General features: G+C 35.1%; 1 protein-coding gene across 25 annotated transcripts in view; it reads left to right on the forward strand.

Moving 5' to 3' along the window:
• Positions 1-26,230, forward strand: part of PCDH9 (protocadherin 9) — an 800,116-nt gene that overhangs the window by 35,650 nt on the left and 738,236 nt on the right. The window contains exons 3-4 of one of the 25 annotated variants that reach the window (XM_080577019.1): positions 1,740-1,794; positions 3,541-3,552. The exons of 22 other annotated variants lie outside the window; for them this stretch is intronic. In XM_080577019.1, the coding sequence (XP_080433145.1) occupies positions 1,740-1,794; positions 3,541-3,545 (60 nt within the window). In that variant the 3' untranslated portion in view covers positions 3,546-3,552. Of the gene's footprint in view, positions 1-1,739; positions 1,795-3,540; positions 4,352-20,267; positions 20,354-26,230 lie in introns of those variants that run through there. 2 more of the 25 variants (XR_013945261.1, XM_080577020.1) reach the window with 2 other exon arrangements.

Below are 26,230 nucleotides of genomic sequence, written 5' to 3' on the forward strand. Positions count from 1 at the left end.
CCTTGTCTAGCTTAAGAGCCAGATTCTGACCAGAGAGAGGTGGAGAGAGACAGAGAGAGAGAACTGTAGCAAGAGGTGGCATAGGATGAACTAAAATCTCTTCACTGATAGCCATCATCAAAAGGAAATGGAAAAGCATAGTTTACTATGAACCCAAGGGAACAATTTAATTCAGTTTTTGAACATAGATAAACTCAATAAAAATACCCTACAGAAAGAGCTCTAAATTAAATTTTATTTTGGTCTTGTCAATGTTACATTTTTTTAGTTGTTGCAGGTTTTTGTATATCAAGTGATATGATCAATGCATGAAGTTAGATGTTAAAAAACATTTAACATTCAGACTCATTTCTATATGCATGGATTTACTTCAATTTTACTTTATTTTTTATAGAACAAAATATTTTGTTAATAAAGTTTCAGGAAGTGCTTGAGTGTCTTTACTTTGCAACTTTCTTGAAGAAAGAGGAAACTTTCTAGCCACCTGTGTCTGAAAATCTGATAAGAGCCTGCTTCATAAGAAATGAAGGCAAACATTTTTTGTCTTTGAAGAAGGCTTCCACTAGATTTCCAATAGGGAGCAGATACACTGAAGGAACTTGTTCAATTTCATTCTTGCATATTCACTTTGCATTTAATACAAAATGTTTTCTTGCTTGCAACATGAAGCAGAATCTTGTGACAGCACTGCAAAGGGAAAATACGTAGTGGTCTTGGCATTCCTTGACAATATGCTTTCATTAAAACTTTAAAATGTAAATGTATGGAGAAATACATGTCATATCCTATCATAAAGTTTCACAGCTATTGCATTGTTTGCCACTAGTATGTGGCAAAGTTGTTCCTTCTTCTTTTTATAGCTTGTTTCTTTTGTAAATATAACTATACAGTGAGTTATATTTGAGAGTTTTGCAAACCTTAGCTAATCAATGTGAGTCTTAGTTCTGGGTCTGTTACATCATTAGAAGTTTAAATTGGTTACCAGGGTTAACAGATTTTAACAATACATTTTTTTCCCAAGTTCTTTCTCAAACTGCTTTGCAGCATGATTTTCAGGTCGCTACTCAATGTCTTATCAAAAGGAGTGGGTGGATTAAAATTCAGATACATGAGAAATGTTAAATGGAAATTGCTCTATAGTGTTTTGACTATGACCAGAAATATGTTAATTAAAAACACTGGAGAACATAATCCTTTCTGAACCCAAATGGCTAAAACAGTTTGTACAGTTGGGAGACATGGGGCGTACTTTAACCACTTACAAAACTATTTAGATGGATCAGAAAATGTAGTGGAGAAAGATCCCACCAGTGAATCCAGTTCCAGAAGCATCACATCATCCCTCCTTTAGCTTTTAATTCATTATTTTAATGTTAAAAACTTGAAACACAGAGATTAGAGATGTCATATTTTATGCCAAAAAATGATACATTCCTTACTAAAAGAGAGTGTGATCACAGAAGCCAGATACAGAACCTACCCTCCTGGGATGTTTTCTCTTTGCAAACAAGAACGTCACTACTATATCCTAGAATATTTTTTCTTTGCAAACAAGATTTTCACTACTCTAACCTTTATGGGAGATAGCGGTGGAAGGAGCTGGAGTTGTGTATGGTTCATTGACAAAGTTAGGAGACATCCTTTTTATAACGAGTGTATTTAGTATTTATTTCCATGTGTATTTTTAAGCCATGGTTGTAAAATAATTATTTTTGCAATTTATATGCTTCATTTTATAGAGATCTCTGAAACGAGGCCTACAGCTCTGTGGTGACAGACCTGCATACCACAGGGGTACGAGAAAACTTCAACAGGGTCAAGTCTGTGTGTTGCTTTGTATATTTGTTTTATTTCCACATGGCTTTTTTTATGTTTTGTTCTTCTTTTTTCTTATGTTGAAACATAAGAAAAAAGAAGAACAAAACATAAAAAACATACTAAATACACTCGTTATAAAAAGGATGTCTCCTTTTTTTTGCCACCAACAGCGTATGACACACTATTATTAGCATGCAAAAATATTATTTGCATTTGTTTTTATTAGTATCATTTATTAATTAATTCTAGTTAATATTTTGCTATATAAGAGAAATAGTTTCTGAGAAATAAATGCTTTCATCTAGAATAATCAGCTGCCAGCTTCTGCTGTTATCTTGGATTAAATTCATCTGACTGAATGATCTAGTCAGCTAGACACCCTTTAAAGTTAGTGGACAGAAATAAACAATTTGGGGGCATGATTTATCTCATTCCATCCTAAAGCAGATGTCCCAAGTCATTCCTACAAATTTAACCCTAACTGTTGATTATAAAGGCAAAATGAGTCAAGTATGTGTAGGCACGTACCCTTGTAAAGCTCTAAAGCTGGATGAAGTCATTTTTTTCAAGCCTCCTATTTCTTTGAGTGTTCTGTCTAAGTATTTCCAGCCTTAGCATTTAGCTGAAAAAAGCTGCAAATTAAATCTACAGAAAAAAAGCATTACTTATCATGCACTTCATTTAGAAATACATAAGGAATAAAATCAGATGGAGCTGAATGTTTCCAGGGATGGCAAGCTGAAGACTTGATAGTCATTGTGATTGAAATACCTTAAGAAAAAGCATAAATGATGCTAATGATCCTATCATTTAAGTTATTCTTTAACAGTAATGTAAAGTGATATATGTGTTTTTATACCAGCTGACCACTTAATGACAAATGATTTATATGATGGTCATTATCTCCATTGAAGGAGGTGAAGGATTTAATTCTTAGGACATTTATAAAAGCAAGACCACAACTGTTTTGACTTATGTTTTAGTTGTTTGTTTTTTTTTTGTTTGTTTGTTTTATTATTTTTTTTTGCTTCTTTTAAATAAATAAATATTAAATTTAAATTTTGTGCAGAAAAATGGCTTTTTTACCTTTGTTGTCTGCAATCATTGTCATGCAGCCACCTGTGTTGGACTTGTGCTTAGCTTTTTATATAAATTGGTATTTTTCTAAGTGCTAGTCCAGAAAACTCAAATCTGAATGTCAGGCTGGAGATTTTTTTTTGATTTTTTTTTTTCTTGTGCATCATCACCAGCTATCTATGAGTTGGACTAAGTTGCTCAATCAGTTTTATGAGAATCTCACTGATTCTTCTCTTCTCTAAGGAATTTGCACCTCTGTAAGGGTTTCCTCACAGGTTTCTTTTGTTTACTTTTTCTGAATGGATGGGATTTGCTTCATCATTAAACCCTAATGAGGATTTAATATGACTGAGGATGAAAGTTATCTGCTTCATGGTTTATTGATTTTTTTTTTCTGGAATTTTCTTCCAAATTTTATCTTATTTGAGTGTAACTCTGAAGGGTATGGATTTTTATCTGTGAACCTCAGTAGCAGTGCAGTCCTGTCCCAGTGTCGTGCCCATAACACCTTGAGGCACTTAACACCTTAAGCCTACGTGGGTTTCTTTAGGTGTCAAGGATGTTGAAGACAGGGCTACCTCGGTTGCTCTGTTGCTCTCAGTATTACAGCTTTGAATCCATTGCTTCCATTCTTTTTGTCTCCAGGGTGAAGAAGAGGATTTTAGCTTTCAGTGACAGCAGCAATAATCATAATGATAACAGAGTATAAAAAGGAAGAGAAAAAACAAGCATAAATTCTGAAAGAGAGATCAGCGAGCCCATGGATATGGAATTTCAAAGACCTATAGATTTTCAATAAATGCACTAGCAAAATATTTATTTCACAACAAGATGTGATCAACAGCCTGGAATTTATGGAAGATGCTGAGCTCGCAATCCATTCTGTTTTCCAGCTGTTCTGCCTTTGGGAGCAGCGGAGCAGTCTGGAAAAGACTGCAACAGATGAATCTAGAAACTCCTTTAGGAACACAGCAATGAGCAAAATATACTAGCATTTCTCTACTGATAATATGCAGTAGGTGCTCTTTATCAAAACTCTGTTACTCACACAGTATTAAAAAGACATACAAAAGCTTAGTGCACCCATGGGGCTTGGGAGTCGGATTATTTCTCTCAGTGAGTTCGCACCTGTAAGTTAAGGACTGTATTCTGGATGTTAGCTTTGTTGGTATAATAAAGTCTCATAAAAGAGAAATATATAAAACTAGATCCATTACCATGGAAATAGTGAAAGGTCATTTCCATGGAAACCATGGGAAGCTCTCATACCATAATTTTGAAAAAGCCCGTCTTTGAAGCTACAATGCATTTATACCATAAGCCTTGTTTTAAATTAAATCTATATATGTAAAGTGATAGACATTTTGATAATACTAACATAATGCAGCCATTTGCTGGAAAGGGCATGAATATCAAAGCCAGATGTGTTATTCATTTTGTCTATGGAAAAGCTGCTTGGTATTCTAAACCTGATGTCAGAATTTTAGCCTAAAAAGAATGCTTTCTGATATATATGTAAACATATAAATATTTGTGTAAATATAAGGTAAATATATTTACACAAATATATATACACATATTTGTAATTTGAAAACTCATTCAGGCACAATGATGAGACAATTTTCAAGGACGTACCTTCATGAAAAATTCCTATAAAATGCAATACTAATACAAAGAGCAAGGTTCAATAGAAATGAATGTGAAATCCTGTACAAGTTAATTTACCCTAAGTTTTCGTTCTTTATCATCCACCATGGCACCCTCTTTAGATTTTTCTTGTTGTATAGGCAGTCCTTTTTAGAGACTTTTGAGTAACATTTCAGAACAGCTAAACAGCCAACCAGCCTGCAGGTGATGTAGAATTCTCATCTAAATAAGTGATTCTCCAATATATTGTGGTTTTGTTTGTTTGTTTGTTTGTTTGCTTGGTTTTGTTTCTTTGTTTGTTTTTGTTTTGTTTTGTTTTTCATAATGAAAGATAGGTTTTTTTTTTTCTATAATGAATCCATGTGTAGGTAGATGGAAAAAGAAGAACACTATAAAGTAATTAAAGGTGTGTTCCAGATACTGGAACACACGTGGGTCTGCTTTCAGTGTGGAAGCTTAGAAGCTTGCTAAACTGCCCAGAGAGGTTGTGGGTAGATCAGTGTGGATCTCTGGAGGTGTTCAAGACCAGGCTGGATGACACCCTGGGCAACCTGATCTAGTGGGTGGCATCCCTGCCCATGGCAGGGGGGTTGGAACTAGATGATCTTTACAGTCCCTACCAACCCAAGCCATTCTATGATAAACTAGCTTTAACAAGTAATTCAAAGTTAGAATACTTGTGCTTCAGAAGGTAAGAATCCTTACTTAAAATAATTTACATAAAATCATAATGAAGGCTGGAGCAAGACTTTCTTTTTCTCTTATCAGAATCACTGAAGCAAAAGCGAGAGCATCCACTTTTACATACCTGCTTTATTTTTAAAACAGCAGTAAGCTTTCAGACGTCCTACTCCCCAGGGTTTCCTATAAAGTCAATGTGAAGAGTTAGTGATATCTAAGGTTAGGCAGACTCTGCACTATAGGTCCTACCCACAGAAGTACTTAGGAGTGTATGCCCCATTAAAATCATTGGAGTACTGTCTCTTAAATGTCTTTCCAAGTCTGACTATGCAGTTCTTTGATTGCACAGGAAGTATTACAGCTTGGGAGGGCTGTCTGAATCACCCTTATCTTAGAAATCACAGTAGTTATAGGGCTGTAACTGCACTTTTCTAAAAAAAAGGTCCTGGATGCCATCCATACTTTCTTTCTTGACAGGATTTTAAAATGTTTTTCAAATATTAAACCTTTTATCATTCTACATTTGAGGGAGTTTAAGGATCAAAAGTGTTAAGACCAGCATTTCTGAAGTTTTCACTAGTTCAGTGAAGGTTTATCAGTACTCAATTTGAAAAAGCATTTGGGCCTGACTTCCGTCTGAGTCTAGGACAAAGAGTTCTTGCTGAGAATAGTATCTGCTAGCATGTGCATTAACTGAAAAATCAATTTAAGTTGTTTATCAGAAGTTTTTACAATCTAAAAGTAGGAAAGAAGAAGTGATGTACTGGTCTGATGTATGGGTCGCTGTGAATAGGGTTTTCCTGATTTGACATCCTGACTTTCAAGGCACAGATAAACTGAAAGAGAGAAATGAAAACACTGTGAGTTTTAGTGCATTATTAGTCATGTCAAGGGGACAGCCTTGGTTGGAGTCATCATACAGTTTGTTGCAACTTATAGTGCAGCCAAAGTGCAGAACACTTTTTTTTTTTTTTGTCATTGTATTCATGTATGTGACTCTCTCCATACTCTCCATCTGAACTCTCTCAGGGTGTGCCATTTCATTAATATTAATTTAGTTCAGTGATACTCTCAAAGAATACCTCATTTTCTTTGGCAATCCCAGATTGGACAGATGAAGTGGTGTGGATCCTGTTAAGCAGAAAGTCCACTTTTGCTCCTTGATTGACCAAAGGAAGTAATTAATATTGGAACAGCATTTTGTTGTTTCCTTATCCCTCACTGTTGCTAATCCCATCTGTTAAACCAAGACACAAATCTTGTTAGCAGAAGATTCTTCTGACATAAGACCACCATGATCTCTGTGATGAGAGACATTTAGGTTGGGATCTTTCAAAAAGTCCTACTTATATCCAGTCTTTACTCACTTCTCATAGTTTCATGTATGAAACAGAAGTTTTTCCTTTTCTTTTTCTTTTTCTTTTTCTTTTTCTTTTTCTTTTTCTTTTTCTTTTTCTTTTTCTTTTTCTTTTTCTTTTTCTTTTTCTTTTTCTTTTTCTTTTTCTTTTTCTTTTTCTTTTTCTTTTTCTTTTTCTTTTTTTCTTTTTCTTTTTCTTTTTCTTTTTCTTTTTCTTTTTCTTTTTCTTTTTCTTTTTCTTTTTCTTTTTCTTTTTCTTTTTCTTTTTCTTTTTCTTTTTCTTTTTTTTTCTTTTTCTTTTTCTTTTTCTTTTTCTTTTTCTTTTTCTTTTTCTTTTTCTTTTTCTTTTTCTTTTTCTTTTTCTTTTTCTTTTTCTTTTCTTTTTCTTTTTCTTTTTCTTTTTCTTTTTCTTTTTCTTTTTCTTTTTCTTTTTCTTTTTCTTTTTCTTTTTCTTTTTCTTTTTCTTTTTCTTTTTCTTTTTAATTTTTCTTTTTCTTTTCTTTTTCTTTTTTTTTCTTTTTCTTTTTCTTTTTTAGTCAAGAGAAGACTCCAAGAACTTTCAATGGGCTTTGGAAGAAACTTGTTTCATTTGTATACAGCTAGAAATATAATGGAGAAATAAACATTTATATGGTTTTCCAATTACATGAAAAAAGTTAATCCTAAGGAAAATATTGAAGTTACAGAATTTCAGTTCAGAGGTGTTGCTTATGAAGAATAGCTTTGAAGTCAATTGGAATGGAGGAGATGGGAAGAGAGATTTAGTATAGCTCTTTAGTATAGCTTTTCGTCTTCTCCAGAAAGTCAGCTTTTAAGCAATTACACGGCTTTCTTATTTTGTGTAAGTTGGGACCACTTCTAAATCAGTTTGGCTACTTTCAGTTATTTTTCCCCTTCTTCCAGCTAGGTTTTTAGGAGACTAAGAGCCTCCCCAGACTTTTACGACTTTCACTGATCTAAAGTTACTAATTTCAGTAACATTACATATTTTCCAGCCATTAAAATAAGGAAAGAAACAGGACCAGACCTGTATGGTCCAGCCTTACAGGCTCAACACAGTTTTTTTGCAGATTTTCTCAGTGACAATATATTGATACCAGAATGTAACTTCATGCTGGGTATTTGGAAGTAATAGACTTGTTCCTATGCTTATTCATTTTTAAAAGATATTATTAATAAATGCATAAAAATGGGCATGCATTTATAAAATAATCATTGTCATCAACGGAACTAGGATATGTCATTTGGCATCATTATAATTGACAGTGTTTAACTGATATTTTCGAGATGAAAAGAAAAATTGTTTTAAATTATTAAAATGTGTCAAATGGTAATTTGGTGTTTTGAGTTCAAGAACAAATCTGGAACAGTATCTTTTTGTATATTGCTGGCTCTTGATTATTTGAAAGTGGAAAATTGGAAAATATAAGTTTGATTTCTTTAGAGGATATTTATCTGCTGAAAGGTCAAACAAAAGGTTATCTTGAGATGACATTTTTGAGTATTGTATGGTGAGAGGGATGATAAAGATTGTAGAAAGAGGTGCAAAGAGTGTAGAAGCTTTATAAAAAGCATCAGAGAGAAATTATCCATCATTTCAAATTTTCAGCAGAATATATGCTAAAATGTCAAAAGAATATTCATTTTGGTTATCACTTAATTTACCATTAAAATAGATTAAATACACCATCATCCATTATTGTTATTGTCTGATTTATTATTTTATTACAGACACTTTTTATATATACAACAATTTCAAAAGCTTCCTGTCAAGTCAGATCTCATGTCCCTTGCTGTCTGCATTTGCAGAACATTATTCTGCGTTGGCACCAAATCTACAGACAATCATGTTTAACAAATTAAAGACAGTTGTGTGTATGTGTTTCAAGATCAAGTCCCCACTTGGGAAGTAACTCAGGAAATAACAAAAAAAAAAGCATCTCAGGTAGTAAACAAAACTAAGAAGATGCAGCTGACAGAAAATTGTAAATCAAAAGCTATCTGCAGTCCATATTGTATCATATGAATGTCAGAAATGCTATAACTGAAGTGGAAATCAGAGAAGATTGGCTTTGAAACATGTAAGATTATGAAAGGTGTAATGAAAACAAAAAACGAAAGCGACAGTCATTGCCAACTGCAATAAAGTCTAACCTCACCCATTCCTATTTAATGTAACATCAATTATTAACAAAAATCATTTTTTGATAGCAATATACATGGGGTAAAGATTGATGTGTGTGATAAATGATATACTATTTACAAAAAGCAGGAGACTTTCAAGCAATTCCCTCCAACTCAAAGTGTGACACCAGTCTCCTTAGGATAAGCTGGCTGCAGGAGAAGACCAGAAGTGGGAAGAACAAACACTAGGAACATCAATTTGCTCTGGGCTCATGAAAAGCCCTTTCTGAAATATGAATTTGAGATGCCTGGTAAGGACTGGGTAGGGAGCTGAGGTTGAGAAGGAGCCAGGAACTTGTTTCACTCAAGCATAAACATGAGTGCAAACTAAAAATCTACCAGCATTTCAAATGTGTTAATGGACAGTCAAACCATTCTCTGTGAAGATATAGTTCTTCCTTGACTAAAACATTAACCACACTGCCAGTTATATTGTCTATAACACCATAATATAATCAATATGATTCTAATAATAATGAAAGACATAAGGCCCACTTTTTCCATCATTGAAAAAAAAAATAAATGCTGAAGTTAATGAAACTGCAACAAGGTAAATTTCATTGTCCTTTCACAGTACATAAACATAGGATACATAGTTACAAAATTACTGGCAAAGAGACTAAATATGTAGAAAATCAATAATTCCTATCATATTTTCATATTACATATCCTTATATTTAATAATCTTGTATAGAATACACTTTTAAAATCTGAGTGTGTGCATTTATTTTTTGATTTAAGTAAAATGATATATTTGGTGTGGCTTACATTTTTCCTTTTCAGGTAAGTAACTTACCTACTTGTTTGTTTCAGAAAGTCATTCCACAATTTTGTGTGAATAGCTTCTACAGGGTTCCAGCTTATCTCAATAATATTGTAGTTTTAGTTGTGCGTGTGTTATCTCTGTCATACAAATACTGCAGATTTTAAAAACACATTTGTTTTTGTTTGTTTGTTTGCAAAATGAAGCAACCAACTAACATGTTCCCACTGATAACAGAGATTCTGTGAATGATCATTATGGGAGCTGGAATACTCATACAGAGTTTATTGGTTCCAAATCCAATCCAAATTACACTTTGCAATCAAACATAACTAACTACACCAGAATCACTAACTTTGTGGAGCAGTGTGCTGATAAGTGTACAAAGAGCTAACATTGAAAATAAGCATTAGAATTACTGTGTTGGAGGTATTTTACATCCTTCTTGATATTGGTTTCCATTTCCATCACCCCAACTCCCTTGCAAGTATTTTAGAGAAAAGATTGCTGGAAATCTGATCAGAAAAATGACTGAAATGCCTAAGTTCTATACCTGCTCTCAATGACTTTTCTACCCGCGTAGGTAGGAAGTCAAAGATGGCTTTTCTAATTGCCAATTCTCTTTGAATACAATCTGGAATTCCCTGTTTGACTTTCACATTTAGCTTCCTAATAAGAATTCTGCAGTTTAGATTTAGATAAATCATTTTGCTGATGAAATATAAGATATGACAGAAATTCAGCTCATTTTTAAATGGTGTGTAATCTAATAGTAGTATAAATGTTATTTATTGTTAAACAAGGTTTGCATGATTTTTAGTCTGACAGGGTAGATAGATCCTTCTGAAGGGGAGAGCAAGAATTGGTCAAATTGTTTGGTTTCGAATGTTGGGCTGCACACAGATTAAAAATCACTTATTATTTCTTGTGAGTACATTTATGACAGTTTGTACGGTTCTATATATATAAAACATCCATCGTTATACCCCGCTGAGAACAGACACTCAGGACTGGACAGGACATCTTACTGGATTTACTTATTCTGACCATGCATGTAAGGTGCAGTTACCACCTGGCCTTGCCCTTTTCAACTTTAGAAACAACTTTATATTTACAACTTAATGTATTCCAACTATATTATTCTGTGAGAAAATGCTTTTTGAAATCTAGTTTTGCTAATTAATGCACAAGCTTATTTTCATGCGCTGAGGGAGAGGAACTTCGAATTGAGGATACTGTGTCAGTGTCAACAGAGAGAGGTATGAAAGGCAAAAAGGCCTTATAAATAAACCTTTATGGTTCAAAAATAGTTTGATGGAATCAAGCATTTTTTTGAAATAAAGCTCAGATATGCATTTAATGCAACAATTTTTAATGGCTAGAGTCCATGGATGTCATGAGACATCCCATTTCCTGTTTCTTGGCAGTTTGTAACAGTTGATGACTTGTAAGTCTCAAAATCCACCTCAGGACACCTTTTGTCAAATTTCTACTCTCTGCCATTACGGGGTTCCCCAAGGGTTCTGGAGAAACAGGAGGAGAGGTGTTTATTATTGGCTTCATTTATTGAAGAAAACAGCTCTTATATTTAGTGGGAGGATCACAGTGGCGCAGTGAAACTCAGAGAAGTCCCTGAGCTCTGGATTTTAAATCTCCCAAGCTTGTTTGTTCTTTTATTTGCCTGTCATTGTGCACAGAACAGCATGACCACTGTTTGCCTCCCGAGCCACAGCTGCCAGTGGGGGATCAGCGAGAGGCCCAATGTAGCAGAGGGGAGGGGAGGATGTTTACACAGATCCACTCTGGTGGGAGGAACAGCCATTAGAGATGCACAAAAATGTTAAGAGTGAGGGCTCCTTGTTATCGAGCAGAGCTTCCCTCACCTCTCCCTCACTTATGCCTTTTTGCCTGGCAGATTCTGTACCTGCCTCAAAACCCAACCAAATTTTTGTTAGCTTAAACCAAGCTCATCAGGCGGCTGACCCCAGGGGTATCTCATTAAGGGTTAAAGCAGGCTAGGTCTGTGACCCAGTGGACAGCTGGGGCTCATTGTGTGTATCCATCACCCACTCCATTCACAACTGTTTCTCTGTCAGTGTTCAGGCCCTTCACAAATGCAATAATAATAATAATAATAATAATAATAATAATAATAATAATAATAATCATAAACAGTAATCCTCAAGCTATTCTGGAGCTCCCCTTCATTTGTATCTGAAAATCACTACTGATTTTGCAGTGACTGCTGGTGTGTGGACTTCCAGCACATTCCTTGATAGTGGGATGGTTTGAGTATCCCAGGAGGTTGGGTGACACATGCTGTGTCGCTCTTCAGAAAGGTGTAATTCACTTCTCCTTAGTCACTCGGCAGTTTCGGTGAGCTCTTATCATCCCCTCCGGATGCCCAGCAGGGTAAATAAACAGCAATCTCCTTGCTCCCCTACAACACCTTGATCATTGCAGTGTGCAAAGGCAGAGGGGGGAAAAAAAAAAAAGAAAAAAAAAAAAAGAAAAAAAAAGTGAACTCCTGGATACTGTCACTCCAGCTTGGTCTTTTTTTTTCTTTAGATTACCAAGCATGGCACGTATAATATATTTGTATTTCTGTCTATTATGTAACTTACATGTGAAATTCTACTTGGAGATTGTACCATCTGAAAGACAAGAACAATGTCTTTGTCTGTCTTTCATATTGGCCTGTATTTTATTTGCCTATGTTTTCTTTCTCTCTGTTTAATCTGCCAGTCTAATCTGTCTAACCTATTTTTAGCTTTTATAGCTTGCTTATCACTACAGTATCTAGGCATCAAATACTCCAATGCATTTCTGAAGGCTTTTATTTTACTTAAATGACTTTGAACACACTTAGGAAGTGTTATTAACTAGAATCAGCAGCACAGTACAACTTCAGGTAGTAATTAGACATTGCCCTTCCATAAATCACTTATAACTTTCCCAAACACAGAACATTACAGATAACTCAATAATTTGGAGATGGAGAAAACCATTGTATGTGTTTTTGTCAAACTTTACGGCATACTCATTAGATTTGACATGGATAGAATAAGATTTTTTGTACCAAAAATAAATCTTTCTTAAAAACAATGTTCTGTGTTGTCAACTGTGAATTACATATACTTAGTTCTGCCTTTGGACCTATTCATGAGGAATTTAATGAAGACAGTGAACTTAAAAAGCAGTCTTCTAGTGACAGTTTAATTTTAAGATTTTGTTTCCTTTCATATTTGGTATTATTTAAAATTCTTTTTTTTTTTTTTTTAATCTCTTTTACCTCATATTCCCTAGAATACTTTAAACATCATTTCCTTCATCAAAACAGTATGGCTGTGCTTAAACTAGTCTTGTAATTTTCCAGCTGAAAACTCAATAATGGAATGGTAAATATAGAGTCCAAACTTTTATATGAATATAACAAATTGTTTCATGTGTCTGGTATTGTATCAATGTTCCTACTGAAAGCACAAAGCCTGGTAAGCAATAATTTAAATACTTTAAACATATCAGAAAATATCTTGCAGCTTATTCAAAGCTAGCCTATCACTGGGAACTAAGAAAAGCTATTCTTCACTGGAAAACAAAACTTTCTTCGCACTGCTACAGTAGTTATAGCTACCGAGCTTGGACGTACCTTTCGCCACCCATGGACAATATGAATTATGGACAGTGTTATGCTATTAGACGAGGCTGTTTTACCCTTGATGTCCCTACTCGAGGTAAATCTGCATGTGCATCCTTCCCCCAAAGGTTCTGTGTCGGGGTTGTTACCAGCAATTCACCAGCTGTAATCGCACTTCACTGGCATTCTCACACGATAAGGAATGGGTTATGGTAGTTGTTAGGATACAAAACAGAAGTCAAATATGAGAGACTTCAGTTGCACACACAAATGCTTTCCTTGGCATTTTTAATGTATTGGAAGTACTTGCAGGACACTTCAATAGATCATGTGCACTTAAGAAAATAAATTAATCTAATATTATGAATTAGGTGGGAAAAAAATACAACACATGCTAAATGTGAGCTTCCTGAAGTCTGTTTCTTCACTAACAGGTTCGAAGAATAAGTCCTCAGTCTTTTGTGCCGCAAATTTTGAGCTGTATTTTCTAACTTTGAAATTGTAAAAGTGGGAATGAAAATCAGATGTTAAGAGTAAATGCAGGGCTATTTATGTGATGAGGCTAAGATGCATTTGCTTAACTTAATTATTTTTTATTTGCACCACATTAATCTTTACACCAGAACTTTGTTTCTGCCTTCCTTGTATTTCTTTTCTACTATAAGCACTCAATATTGTTCTCTCCAAATATTTCTGTGAAAACCTGAACAGCTTGCTACATTTGGACAACATTTGGTTTCTTATGACCCATTTTTATGACCTTTTTTTCTTTCAAATAGGCCCTATACTTCATGTACCTCATAAAATCAGACAAATATGAGTATACTCTGTGATTAAAATTGCAGCTAGTATAGGTTAGCCTCTTGACACAAGTTTAAAATGAGCATGTTTCTCAAATTATTTTGCTCTCTATTACTTAAGGTGCTGAAAAAGAACAAGTAGATATGCTTGGTTTATTCTTTTGCATGAATCAACATTACAGTCAGGAACATTCCAAATGTTTAAACTGAAGTAAAAGAAATCCTCCCTAACTAACACTTATTGGTGTTGAAAATACAGGAGATTCATCCTACTGTGCTTACTAAAATGATCAAAGAAGGAACTTATAAGGTATTACTAGGAAGTAACAGGTTAATACATCTTTTAAAGGGTGATGAGTGAGAAACTGCCATTCATCTTTCAGGAAAGGGTTGGTGTACATTTACAGCTAACTTCATTCAAACCTTGCTTAGATTTTGGCTAGAAATCTAGCAGCAGCATTTGTTGGGGCTAGACCCACAGCATTTGCAGAGGCCAGATCAAATGATGGTCAGTGTTAAACACCTTTAAATTTTCATCTGTCTAAAACCTGAAATTAATTTTTGATTGTATAATGAAAGTGATAGTGAATTTGATTATCACAATCCCACAGCAACATGCTACTTGCCACAGTCTCCAGAAAGGTTTATCTCAGCAGGCTGACAACTCCACTTGAAAATAAAAGTATCATAGAAAGGTAGCACAGTGATTTATGAAATATAACAGGAACTGAATCTCAGATCTCAGAAATCTCCACATAACCTCTGCATGTCTACAACCATCCCTGAAATCATGATGCTGAATCCTAAAGAGCTGGGAAAGAAAGAAAGCTTTTGTCAGAAGCAGAGCCTTTGCAGTTCTTGAGGAAGAAAGCTTTTGTTCAGCTCAGTGCAGTGAGTTGCAGCTCTGCAGAACTTTTTTTTTTTTTTTTGGCTGACACTGGAGTGCAGCTGTGATACAGATACCTTTTCAATGGATCTTTGCTGAGCAAAATGAAAGGTTGAAACAGGGCAAATATTTTTATGAGGTCCTCAGGGGAAGTAGGATCCCTGGAGCAAAAGGTGAATGCATGCATCCCTCTGACATTCAGAGTTTACCTCTGAACTTGAAATCAGAACTTTAAACTAAAGGACATATAGGTCACATTTAGTACAGAGAGTATCAGAACAACAGCATCTCTCCTCTTTCCTTGTTACTTCCAGTACATTGTACAATGTAGACAGCAATCTAAGTGAATCAGAGCCCCTTGGAGAATCGGATTTCTTTCTTATCTTAAATCACATTAGAATGAGTTCTTCTACCAACAAACAGACCACCAACTCCACACTGTCAGTCATACACAGACTTGTATGAAGGCTTGATCTGGAAGTCTGAACTGGTTGTGTATCTTAGCCACAGTACAATGCACTCTGTGTGCTTTCAGTTGTGTCCTCTGACACTGGAATATCCCTTACTTCTTCTGATACTCAGAATACATACTAATGCATGAATAAGTGCTATTTTTGTCAATGTGTAAGTTGAATGTATATTTGGATGCATACATACATTCCCAATAAAATGAATCAGTTTAGCTATGTTTTAACAATAGACAGGAATTAGCTATGTGTAATGAAAAAAAATCATTGCTTCATAAAAATTGTAGACTTAGAAGTACCTGACACATTTTCAGAATAATACAGAAGAATGTCTATTTTAAACATGATGAAACTCTTCTGAATTTACTGAAAAATGGTGTTGGTTGATGACACGCATGCAGTACAGTTTGGGGCAAATTAATTCTCTGGGGTTGAAAATTATCTGTCTAATTGGTAAGAAAGATTTCTTTCTTAAAGCTGATTGCTTCATTTATTCAGCTTAGTAGAGCAAGTCTTTATTGTGCAAATTGCATGCAAGTTGTTTGTTCTGCCCATTTTTATTCTGTGAAGATTTATCTTTTTTCTTTTTTTTTAACCAGAAAATATTTTTTTCTAAAGAAAAACAAAATCATTCTTCATTTTAATCTTTTCCACTATAGCAGAGCAGTTTCTCTTGAATTGAACTTTTAGTTAAAGTTGAAAAAGTAAACCTCCCTTTACTTAAGAAATCAATTTCAATTTTTAAAACATACAATGTGAAAAATAGTTTTACAGCTCATTCCAAATTCACCTAAGCATTGCAAGGTTGCTTTCCTTCAAGTGTGGATGAAATTTCTTATGTTTTAATAATGAATATGTTAGTAAGGTAGGAGTTCAATGTCCCATGCTTTGTCCATGGTGCATGACTTACACAAATGCTTTCTCCAGATCTCTCCAGGGGTCCCTCAGTGAGAAGGATGACAGGGCTAAACATACTATCTGAAACTCAAGTAGTTAGACTCTCCTCTCTGAGTACTTTGCTCCTGGGCATCATAGTCATTGTAAACAAATGTTGGCAAAGTTTAAGACGAACATGACTGAAAATCATTCATTTTCTTCTCTATGTAATAAATAGATTCCTAGAATAGAGATTCCTAGCAACAGATTTATTTTTTTTCTCTCTCTTTAAGCCTAAATGACCTCTGGTGTAATAGATTCTTGATTACTTATGAAAAAGGGAACCTTTGTCCTCCAAGTTTTTACCTTAAAATTATTTAAAAGACATTTTGTTTGTTTGTTTGTGATGACAGAAGATGAAGAGTATACAATACTTTTCAGAGGAATCTCACCAAAATTCTAAAACTTGCTGATGTCATTTGATTTTTTTAAAACATTTGGCTTTCTGTTAATCTTATACAACATATAGAAGAAATAGCTTATTGCATCATTCATGCTGTCATACCTGTATCCATCTGACCACACACATAACTCTTTAACATTTAAAATTTTATGGCCAGAGCTCTTGGATGAAAAGTAGGAGCAATTCAAGTCCTGCAGTGTCTCTGATATATTCTTCAGATAATGTAGCATGTCTTAGTTGTCATCATCCTAAAAATGTACTTCAGACAGATTTTTTAAAGAGTGATAATTTCCTGTGCAGTCTGCTCCATCCTGGATCCAGTTCAGTATGGAGGAGGGTAATTTATCATTCTGAAGACTGATTTGTAAGATGGCATGGGTTGGCTCTTGTGAAGTCAAAATTACTGCAGTATCTGCAAATACTAGCACCTGGGCTCATGCATAGTGAATTAGGATTTTTCCCATTACAGAATTGTCAAAAGGACACTCATCCCCCAGCACTTCCCTAAAACACCCAAGCCTACAAAAAACAGCACCTTACCACTAAGACAATTGCTATGTTTACAAAATGGACTTGGTGTCATTCTGCCATTACATCTCGATGGATAAGAGATCAGATCTACTGCTCTGGACCATCACTGTGAGGTCTTCACCCCTGAACCAGGAAAGACTGCACTGCTAACCAACCCAGTTCTCTCTGTCCCCTGTCTGGCTTACGAAGGACAGAGTGTGACAGCAACAAAGCTGACTTTCTGACAAAAAAACTGTCAGCCTTACTGGTTGGTAAAGGAAAGACAATACACACTGTGATGTGACTGATGGTGGTTATGAAAGTTACAGCTCTAAAATATCCTTCTCTGCAGATTTGCCTGCTCTCCAGCAGGAATTAAAAATGGTTACTTGCAGTGCTTTTCCTTATACAGCCACAAAGCTGTCACACATTTTTGTCTCCCAACAATTTTGGCTTGTATCAAATGTGAAGCTGGCTCACAAACAGCTTGTAAAAGAGAAAAGTAAGATACTTAGCTCCAGTAAGTGCCTGAACACTCTTTCTCATTAACTTGGCATGAGTGTGATGGTATTTCAACTTGACATTGACTTGAACATTTCAATGGCTGGACAGTAAGCTCTCTGATAAAGCCATTGTCTGACTAGGAAACAAGCCTCTTTTACAGGGCAGCCTCTTTATAGCAATTATGGTAAAAATTAACCTTTCAGAAGTTAAGTTTCTGTTTGAGGGGCCAAAACAATGAGTGAAAGCAAGGATTAATTTCCCAGCAACAATCTAAGCTCTTTCCTTTTCAAATTAAAATAAATGCAGACAGGATTTTAGAAGAGGTATTTTGATGCACACGAAAATATTAGTATTTTAATTTTCCTAATTAGGTTCCACATCCAGACGTGAACACAAGCAAAGAGTCTCACATGTGGAAATAACCTTTCCCTAAACTTTGAAAAATTCAAAACAAAATAAAGAAACTCATTCAGAAAATAATATATTTTAGAATATCACAATCTGGAATTTTTAGGAGTAGACTTTGACAAGAGCTGCCTCATTATGCTTGGTATTTTTGGCATGCAGTTTGAATATAGTACTCCTTCTGAGTACACTGCATAAAAACATAGCTTTGATATGGCTTCGGAAGTCTGTTCTGTTGCTATCTGTATATTTCTTAATTCTGTGTTAGCTGCCATTGTGTTGGGCTGTTTGGTTGTTGTTTTTGTTTGTGTGTTTTTGTTTTCCCCAAGTGTACATGCAAGTCTTTTCATCTGTCTGTGCTTCTTCCTGTTCTTTGTTTCCTTCCTTATGGTTATAAGCATTTTTATCAGCCTTCTGAATCTGTTACGGTACTAAAGCAGTGCCATAAAATGATGTCATCTGGAAGTTAAATAGGGACATAATGTGTTGAAATGATTCCTAAATCATATATTCCACGTTAAGAAAAGTCTGGGGAATAAAAATTCTCTCATGGCTTGTAACTAATGTGCAAAAGACTTGCCCAATACTGTCAGACAGTAAGTGATATCCACACTGAGAGTCCACCATATTTAGTTTATTGGTTTGCAGTCCTTTTGGTTGTATTTTTTCATTGGATGGAGTACTATCTGTTGCTGTTTCATCCATTTATGTAAGTTTGAGTGATAGTCTCTCTCCACATATGATCTTAAGTAATTTATTAATCTGAAAATTAATCTGCTTTTAAAGAGTATTTCTCCCTGATTAGCATCATGAAAGCATTATTCCTTGCTGCTTTAGATGAATGCAAATTGTTTTAGTTTGTACGTGATGGCAAACTAGGACTTCTGCCAGTTTCCTTGATTGTTTTAGAGAAACTCCGGATGGCTAGAAAGTAGTAGCTGCTTAATGGATGTTTAGTGTTGTAAGTCTCCTACTGATGGTGCATTAATAGCTGTCATCAGAAGTATCATATAAAAGATGATGGTGTCAACAGTGGTGTGCCTAATGGCAGTCTCCTTGTGAACAGACTATAGGGAAGAGTGAAGAAGGGCAGATGATTGTTTTAGACCTTTGTCCTTTATTTAAAGGCAAAGAGGGGTGAGACTGTCACTTTAAATAATAGTTTTCTACTTCAGGAATTTTGTTAGTTAATTTCTCTTCATGTTATGCCAAATTTGATTTTTGTGTATTGGAGACAATAAATGCAATGTGGGAGTCTGATACATATTCATAATTTTGCTCTAAGGCTAAAGTGCTTTCCTTGTAAATTCATCTAGCTACAGATACTGTGAGCACCAAAAGCAATTACTTCACCCCAACAGTTTGGTCTAAAAAAGAATACCATTAAACTCCTTGTTCTATATTTATTGTTCTAACAGGGAACAAGAAGAACATTCTGCTGAGACACCAGTGCTAGTATCAAAATTAGGATGCTTTTATTCAATTATATTTGACAATGCTGGACACCTTTTTTTTTCAATGTGTAATTTAGTAAATTTATGTACCTATCAAAAACAATTCATAGAGCTCTCCAGTGTTAAACTGTGGTAAAAATTGGAAGGCTTTTATAAAAGAAGCAGTATGCTTTCCATTTGCAGAGTAAGACATGAGACTCTTAGGAAAAAATGCTAAGTTTTCAAACTGTTACCACCACAACCACCACCCCTTTCCCCCAACATGTTCTAACACTTAGAACCAAGAATCCATTGACTGGGTTCCATACAGAGATCACAAGGGTGTATCCTGCCCCCAACACTTACATATAACACAGGATTAAAATCTGTGTAAAATCAGAAGGACAAAGAAAGCAAGGAGTTATTTTATGGTAAAAGACAATTAAAAGTGAAAATTTTAAAAGAATGGACTAGCTTTCTAAGTGGGTAGACATTAGATATTCCACCAGGCTTGATACAGCTACAGAGAGGTATTTGTTTGAAAGCGGATAGATGACAGAAGTTAGGCTCATGGGCTCAAGGACAGAGGCCAAACTATCAATATAGAATAAAAATTGATGGATAGTTGGAATGTTCTTGAATGTTAAAAAAAATATAATAATTTGTGTGCCAAAGTAAATAATATAGATGAGACAATCTTTAGAAGGAGCATAAAGGAATATGATGAAAACATCAGACCAATAAAATTTTCTTTTGCAGGAGTATTTTGCATGACTGCTAGTGTGTCAAGATCAAAGTTTTTGAGGCAAGGGGGGAGACTGTTTCAATAATGAAGACATAAGATGGTGAGAAGCTAATTGACATCTTTTCCTATGTGCTTCAAGGGCTACAATGTAAAGATGCTGGCCTGGAACTATCCTAATACATGGAATTGCCTACAGTAATAGCACAGTGGTCACCAACTACCAATAAAGTCAGTGGACAGGGACACCTCCAAAGCATCATCTATCCTAAACTAGGCAGGCAAAATAAATGAGATGAATTGGTTTGGGGGGATTCCGTGTTTTTGTTTGTTTGGTTGGTTTTTACTCCACAGGGAAGTTTAGTGACTACCCCAACTTATAACACAAACATCTTGTCATAACATTACTCTAGATGAATCTTACCCATAGTTGGATGGTGAATGAAGATTTTTACTGTAGTACTGCCAAAAGGCTCCACACTATGTTAAAATCTTTTTCTGCTTCTATAAAATAAAGCCATTTATACAAAGAGTCACATCTCTTTCTGTTCATGCATCATGTATCTTATTTGGAGACTTCTGAAGAAGAAGTCTTGTGGACGAGAGACAGCTTTATGAGGTGAACCAGAAACAGTTTTTGAAATGTTTCAAAGTGGGCTGAGTATTGTCCAAAGATGTTCACAGACTTTGTTTCTTCTTAATTTAATGGTGTAAATTTCAGTAACTGTGCTTCTGTTTAGGAATATAAGTTATGTGAACTGCTTCAAAACAAATCACATTAAATATAATAATTGAATATATTTGTGCACTATATCAGATAAAATATACAATTATAATTGCATGTTTATCATGAAAATGTGTTAGTTAAATAGAAAATTATTTTTAAAACAGATTCAACTTCTTTTAATGCTATTTTAGAGCTGGTGTACACAGACAGTATCTACAGTGGTCTTTTCTAAAAATGTGCCGTGAATAGTCTGGAAGTGGCTTTAACTAAAGATGAAGATAAGTTAATTCATGTGGAAAGAACATATTTTGAACTATATACAGGGACAAACCACTGTTTTTACACAGATATTCAGATTTCAGTCTTTCCTGCCTCACGGGGAAAAGATTTGCTCAGGGAAATTTGATTTTTTTTTCGAGTTAATTATTTTATTGTTTTTAAAATTAACCTTCAGACAAAATAGTTTCCTGTGCTGCACTAGACTGCTGGGTTCACTTACTATGGTGTAAGAAAGAAATAGTACCACCTAAATCTCTATCTCAAGAAAGGACTCACCAGAGGCTGAGCTACTACATTGCGGTGTGGAATGGATGAGCCATCTCAGTGACATTAGAAATCTGGTTAGAAGGTGTTGTTGCCCTTATCACCATACTATCTCAGAGTGACAGTTGGAATTTAGCTATTATCATAAACTTCTGTGAAATAGGAGGTTTTCCTTTCCTCCGAACTGGCAAACATGCTTAAGTGATTAAGTGATTTGGCCAAGATGACATAAGAAATTTGTATCAATAGCAGAAAATGAACATATGCCTACGTACAACTACTCAGTTACTTATCAAATAGGATCATTAAAACACACACAGAAAGAAACAAAACAAAACAACATTTTCATTCTTTTTTATTAGGACAGGTATCTCAGCAGTGTACATAGCTTTGAACTCTGCTGAAGTTAGAGTTACATATGATAGAATTCCTAAAGCTCAGTAGCAAAGTTATAATTTTATGATATGAGTAAATTAGGATGGCTGTTTCAACTTGGTGCAAATCTGTGCAAAGGAAGTCTTGCCTAAATATCAAGAAGCTGGAGAGAGGAGCATGAAGTACAGGACCTTTGTACTGGAAACCCTTACAGATAATCTAGAATCTAGGGCACTTATGGAGCCAAGTCTTCATTTTAGGGTATATTCCCTTCAACTGTTTGTCGTGTTTTATTCCATTTTATGTTTTCAGCTGTTTTTATATGCCAGTCTGAAAAGCACAATCTCAAATCCTGTTTGGCTTTTCTCTTCCTATTCCCATCTCAACATGCTCACTGTATGGACCTGCGTTATAAGGTCTCCTGCATGTTGGAGAATACATTGCATATTATCCCTTCCTCCATGTACATGAGGGCTTCTTTTCCTGCAAACACTTTTTATTTATTTAAGAAAACTCTTGTTGATGTGAACAGAACCTGCCTGTGTCACGGATGTGAGTGAAATTTGACACTGGATGTCCATCTGAAGAAGGTTATTTGAAGTTTGGCTTCTGTTCATCAGTAATATTTGCCATTCATTATTATCCAAGAAATATTTTGGACATTAATCTCTGTTACTTTATTTACATCTGTACTGATGAAATTTCATGTGGAAGTTTCACAGGAAGAACTGTTACAGGTGGATTTGAGATAGGGAAATTTTCAACACAGTACTCCTAATAAATTCAGCAATATAAAAATTTAAAAGAAATTAACCCTTTTCTGTGAAGATGCTGTAGTGAAAATAGAACAATTCTAATGAGCTAGTATGGCCATAGACAAAAGCCCTTTAAAATGAGATCAAATCATTTTATAGTTGTATCACTTTCAGCTGGAGAGTTGTAACTCTGTTTTATGGGACCTATTTAATACATAAATTTCACTAGAACGTAAACGAGTGAAGTAATAGAAGATAATTTAAGATTACAAGTATTTGGATAAAACCAAGTGATAATTTTAGTAGATCTGAATTGTCATCTGAAATTATAAAACCTGATTTATTGTTTCATTGAACAATTGCAGATAACAGTTTACAATATATTTTCATATGTGGTCTTGTCATTTTTTCCCTTAATAAATTATTTTCCTCCATATAACAGAAACAACAGTTTTATTTTGTCCTGAGGACATGTACGATTTATGGAAAATAGTTATTCTCTAGGTAGAAGAACTGATACTATTTACTCCACTTTGATACAGACAGGGGTGGGTATGATCATCATGTACTTATTCATATTTCATGCATTTTATTTTTCATTCATGTTCTGCAGTTGCTAGAGTAACTGCATTTCTGAAAACTTGCATTTAATTTCCATTTGCCAAAGTTAATGAAACTGCTTTAAAGAAAATTGCTTCTTTGTCAACCTATTCTAATAATTACGGTGACTAGACAGGTCACGTTTCTTAGCTGCTAAACTCAAGGGGAAACAAGAAAGGATTCTGGTAGAAAAGTATAGTTTGTGCATAAGTGCTTTTGCATAGATTTGCCAGTCAACTTTTCCAAACTTTGCTTATAAAATTTAATGGTTTGTTTAGCAAAGATTTTCTGTTTCAGTGGTCATGAGTCAAATAGCTATTTTCTCTGCTCCAAGCAACAGTTTGGAAGATATTATCACAAAGAATGCTGCAGACAAAAAATGCACAATCAGTTCTCATTCTGTTATACATAGAGTGTTGCAAAGGCTAGGTTGAACCTTATTTTCTTCATTCACTCAGGGCTGTAGCCTTTTCATCAAGGGCACTGTAGTATGTCCAATTTTTATCTTCTGATGCAGTCTCCTGCTGACTGAAATCTAGGTCAAAACCTTGTGACCTTATTCCATGTGCATTCTTTCTGCTCCTTGGCAGAAGCAATGTTTGATGGGTGCAATGCAGGTTTGTATATCAGCCACTGACAGAGGCACATGGCATTTTGGTGTTGCATTAAACTGTTATTACAAGCCTTTCTTATGCAATGGCTCAAGAGTTTATGTGCTGCCTGTTAAGAAACATCATATTCCTCCAGGAGTGCTGAGGCATTTCAATGGCAATCCAGTGGTGTCTCCTAGAAAAGGAAAATAGCTATCTGGGGTCACAGCAGAGGTCCTGCTTCTGACAGTGGACAGCAGCAAGTGGCTAAGGAACAGAATGATGGCAGAGAGATCTCTGAAGTGACCTTCTGAAGAACAGGCGTGTTTATTTCTCACTGTTTCATTCAGAGCAGTTATCGAGGCACAGGTAGAAATCAGACCTCCTTCATTTAGATAGTAGGGGCAGAGGGAGTTAACTCGAAGTGATGGGAGTAGAACATGAATCAAATGGGAGAAATATAGCTTGAGTACCAGAGAAAGTACTTAGCGGTAAGCTGTATTACAGAATCAGGCAGCTTCCCAAAAGAGAGATGACGGATTTGTATTGCTTGTGGCATTTAAAGGTGAGTTGGGCAGAACACAAAAGATATGTTAAGAGGTATCTAGCAGAATAAAAGATTGGATGAGCATCTCTGGACACAAATGTGTTATATCCAGAGAAAAGATTTAAATAATTTCCAGAATTGCTTAAGTAAGTGTAAGAGAAAGAAAATGCAATAAATTTCTTTCAGATTGTCAAAGAAGGGTTTCATTTTTTTTTTCTGTTCATCTTGCATAAATTACCTTCAGTCTGTGAACCATATAGTTTTGCATGTATATCTTAACTTTTACAAAACTTGTTCAGTGTATGAAGGTCACATAATCTGTATTTAATTACATGCTGCAGGACATATACTTAAATCATATATGCATTTTAGAGAACTAGGTTACCAAAAATATCTTGCATAGTTTTCTTTTGCAAAACTAAATTATTATGTACTGTGTTCTAGCTAATGCCAAACAGTATCTAGCTATGTGGGAGTAACATACTGTTCAATCTAAATAAACATTTCATAACCTGGGCTTTCATTTTAACCAGTTGACTGCATCTGCCCTGTGTCTTTTAATGAAAACTCTGTCCAGAATGTCATCCAACCTTTACTGGATTAAATTTTCCATGTTATGAAGCATTTACTTTTAAAAATATTTAATATTCAGCTGCCTGCTAACGTATATGGCACATCTCCGTATGAAGCCATCAGGTAGGAATAAGGCACTTAAAAACTTCAAGACATCGCACAATTTTGCAGTTGAAGACTGTTTAAAGCTTTAGGCACTTAGGAAACTTAATTTTTGTACAAGAAAAAAAAAGAAATTTAAGTATTCAGAAGAAGATGAAGTCAGAGAGCGCTGTGCCAGGTGTTTCAGTTGTAGGAAAGCTTAAAGCATGGAAGGAGCAATGTAGCAGCAAAGCAGACCTGCTGAATAATTCATCTCTGTCTTACACACTTCTGCTGCTGTACCATTATTTAGGAAAGAATATTATATTGTTATTGATTGCAGCACTTGCTGACACGTTTCATTTGCTGGGAGGTGCGTGTGCATGCTTTGTATTTCCGACACTTACACCATCAGCAGAGAAACTTATGTATAAACTCGATTAAAATTTAAGAGGCTGTTATCCACACATACACACACACACACACACACACACATCATTTATCCTTAACACTCCCAGTTTGGGGAGGGAGAGCTGACTTCATGTGACAGAGGAACAATCTTCCCACAGATTGTGTTTTCAAAGCGGTGAAAAACATTTCTTAGGGAAGTACAAGCAGCTTTGCCTTTACCATAAGACTGCAGGGAAAGTGACTCCCTCATTATAAAGCCATAGCACCCCACAGCACTGCGGGAATGTGCAGGAAAGGGCACAGAAACATCCTCTGCCAGGAGAGCTGGCCCTGATGCGGCTGTGATCAGAGACAGCCCCACTTACACAAGCCAGACCCCAAGGGTACCCTTTACTTAGGCTGCTGCAGTTGCTGATACAAATAAAATTTTGGCTGTAGTTGGCTAAAGGCCAGAAGAACTTGATGGCTGTTGCAGCTAATACATGTTTTTTTAACAATAAAATGAAACCCTGGTCCTTGTGTGCTTTAAAAGAAATCTATACATATATGTATACATATAGTGTTATAGATATAGAATATAAGTGTATATATATATATACAGTTATATATATAGTTTTATACAGATATGTGCCATTATTTACGATTTTAGATCTTTTAGATTAGTAGTGGTGCATTGTGAGAAATATCATTTTTTAGACTCTTTTCTGAAACAGTGAACGATATTTTCCTCAGTTAAGGATAGGGGAAGGGCTGAAACAAACCAGAAATATTTTTCTGA

This window comes from Anser brachyrhynchus (assembly GCF_964034855.1).
Source record: "Anser brachyrhynchus genome assembly, chromosome: 1".
NCBI classification, from domain to species: Eukaryota; Metazoa; Chordata; class Aves; order Anseriformes; family Anatidae; genus Anser; species Anser brachyrhynchus.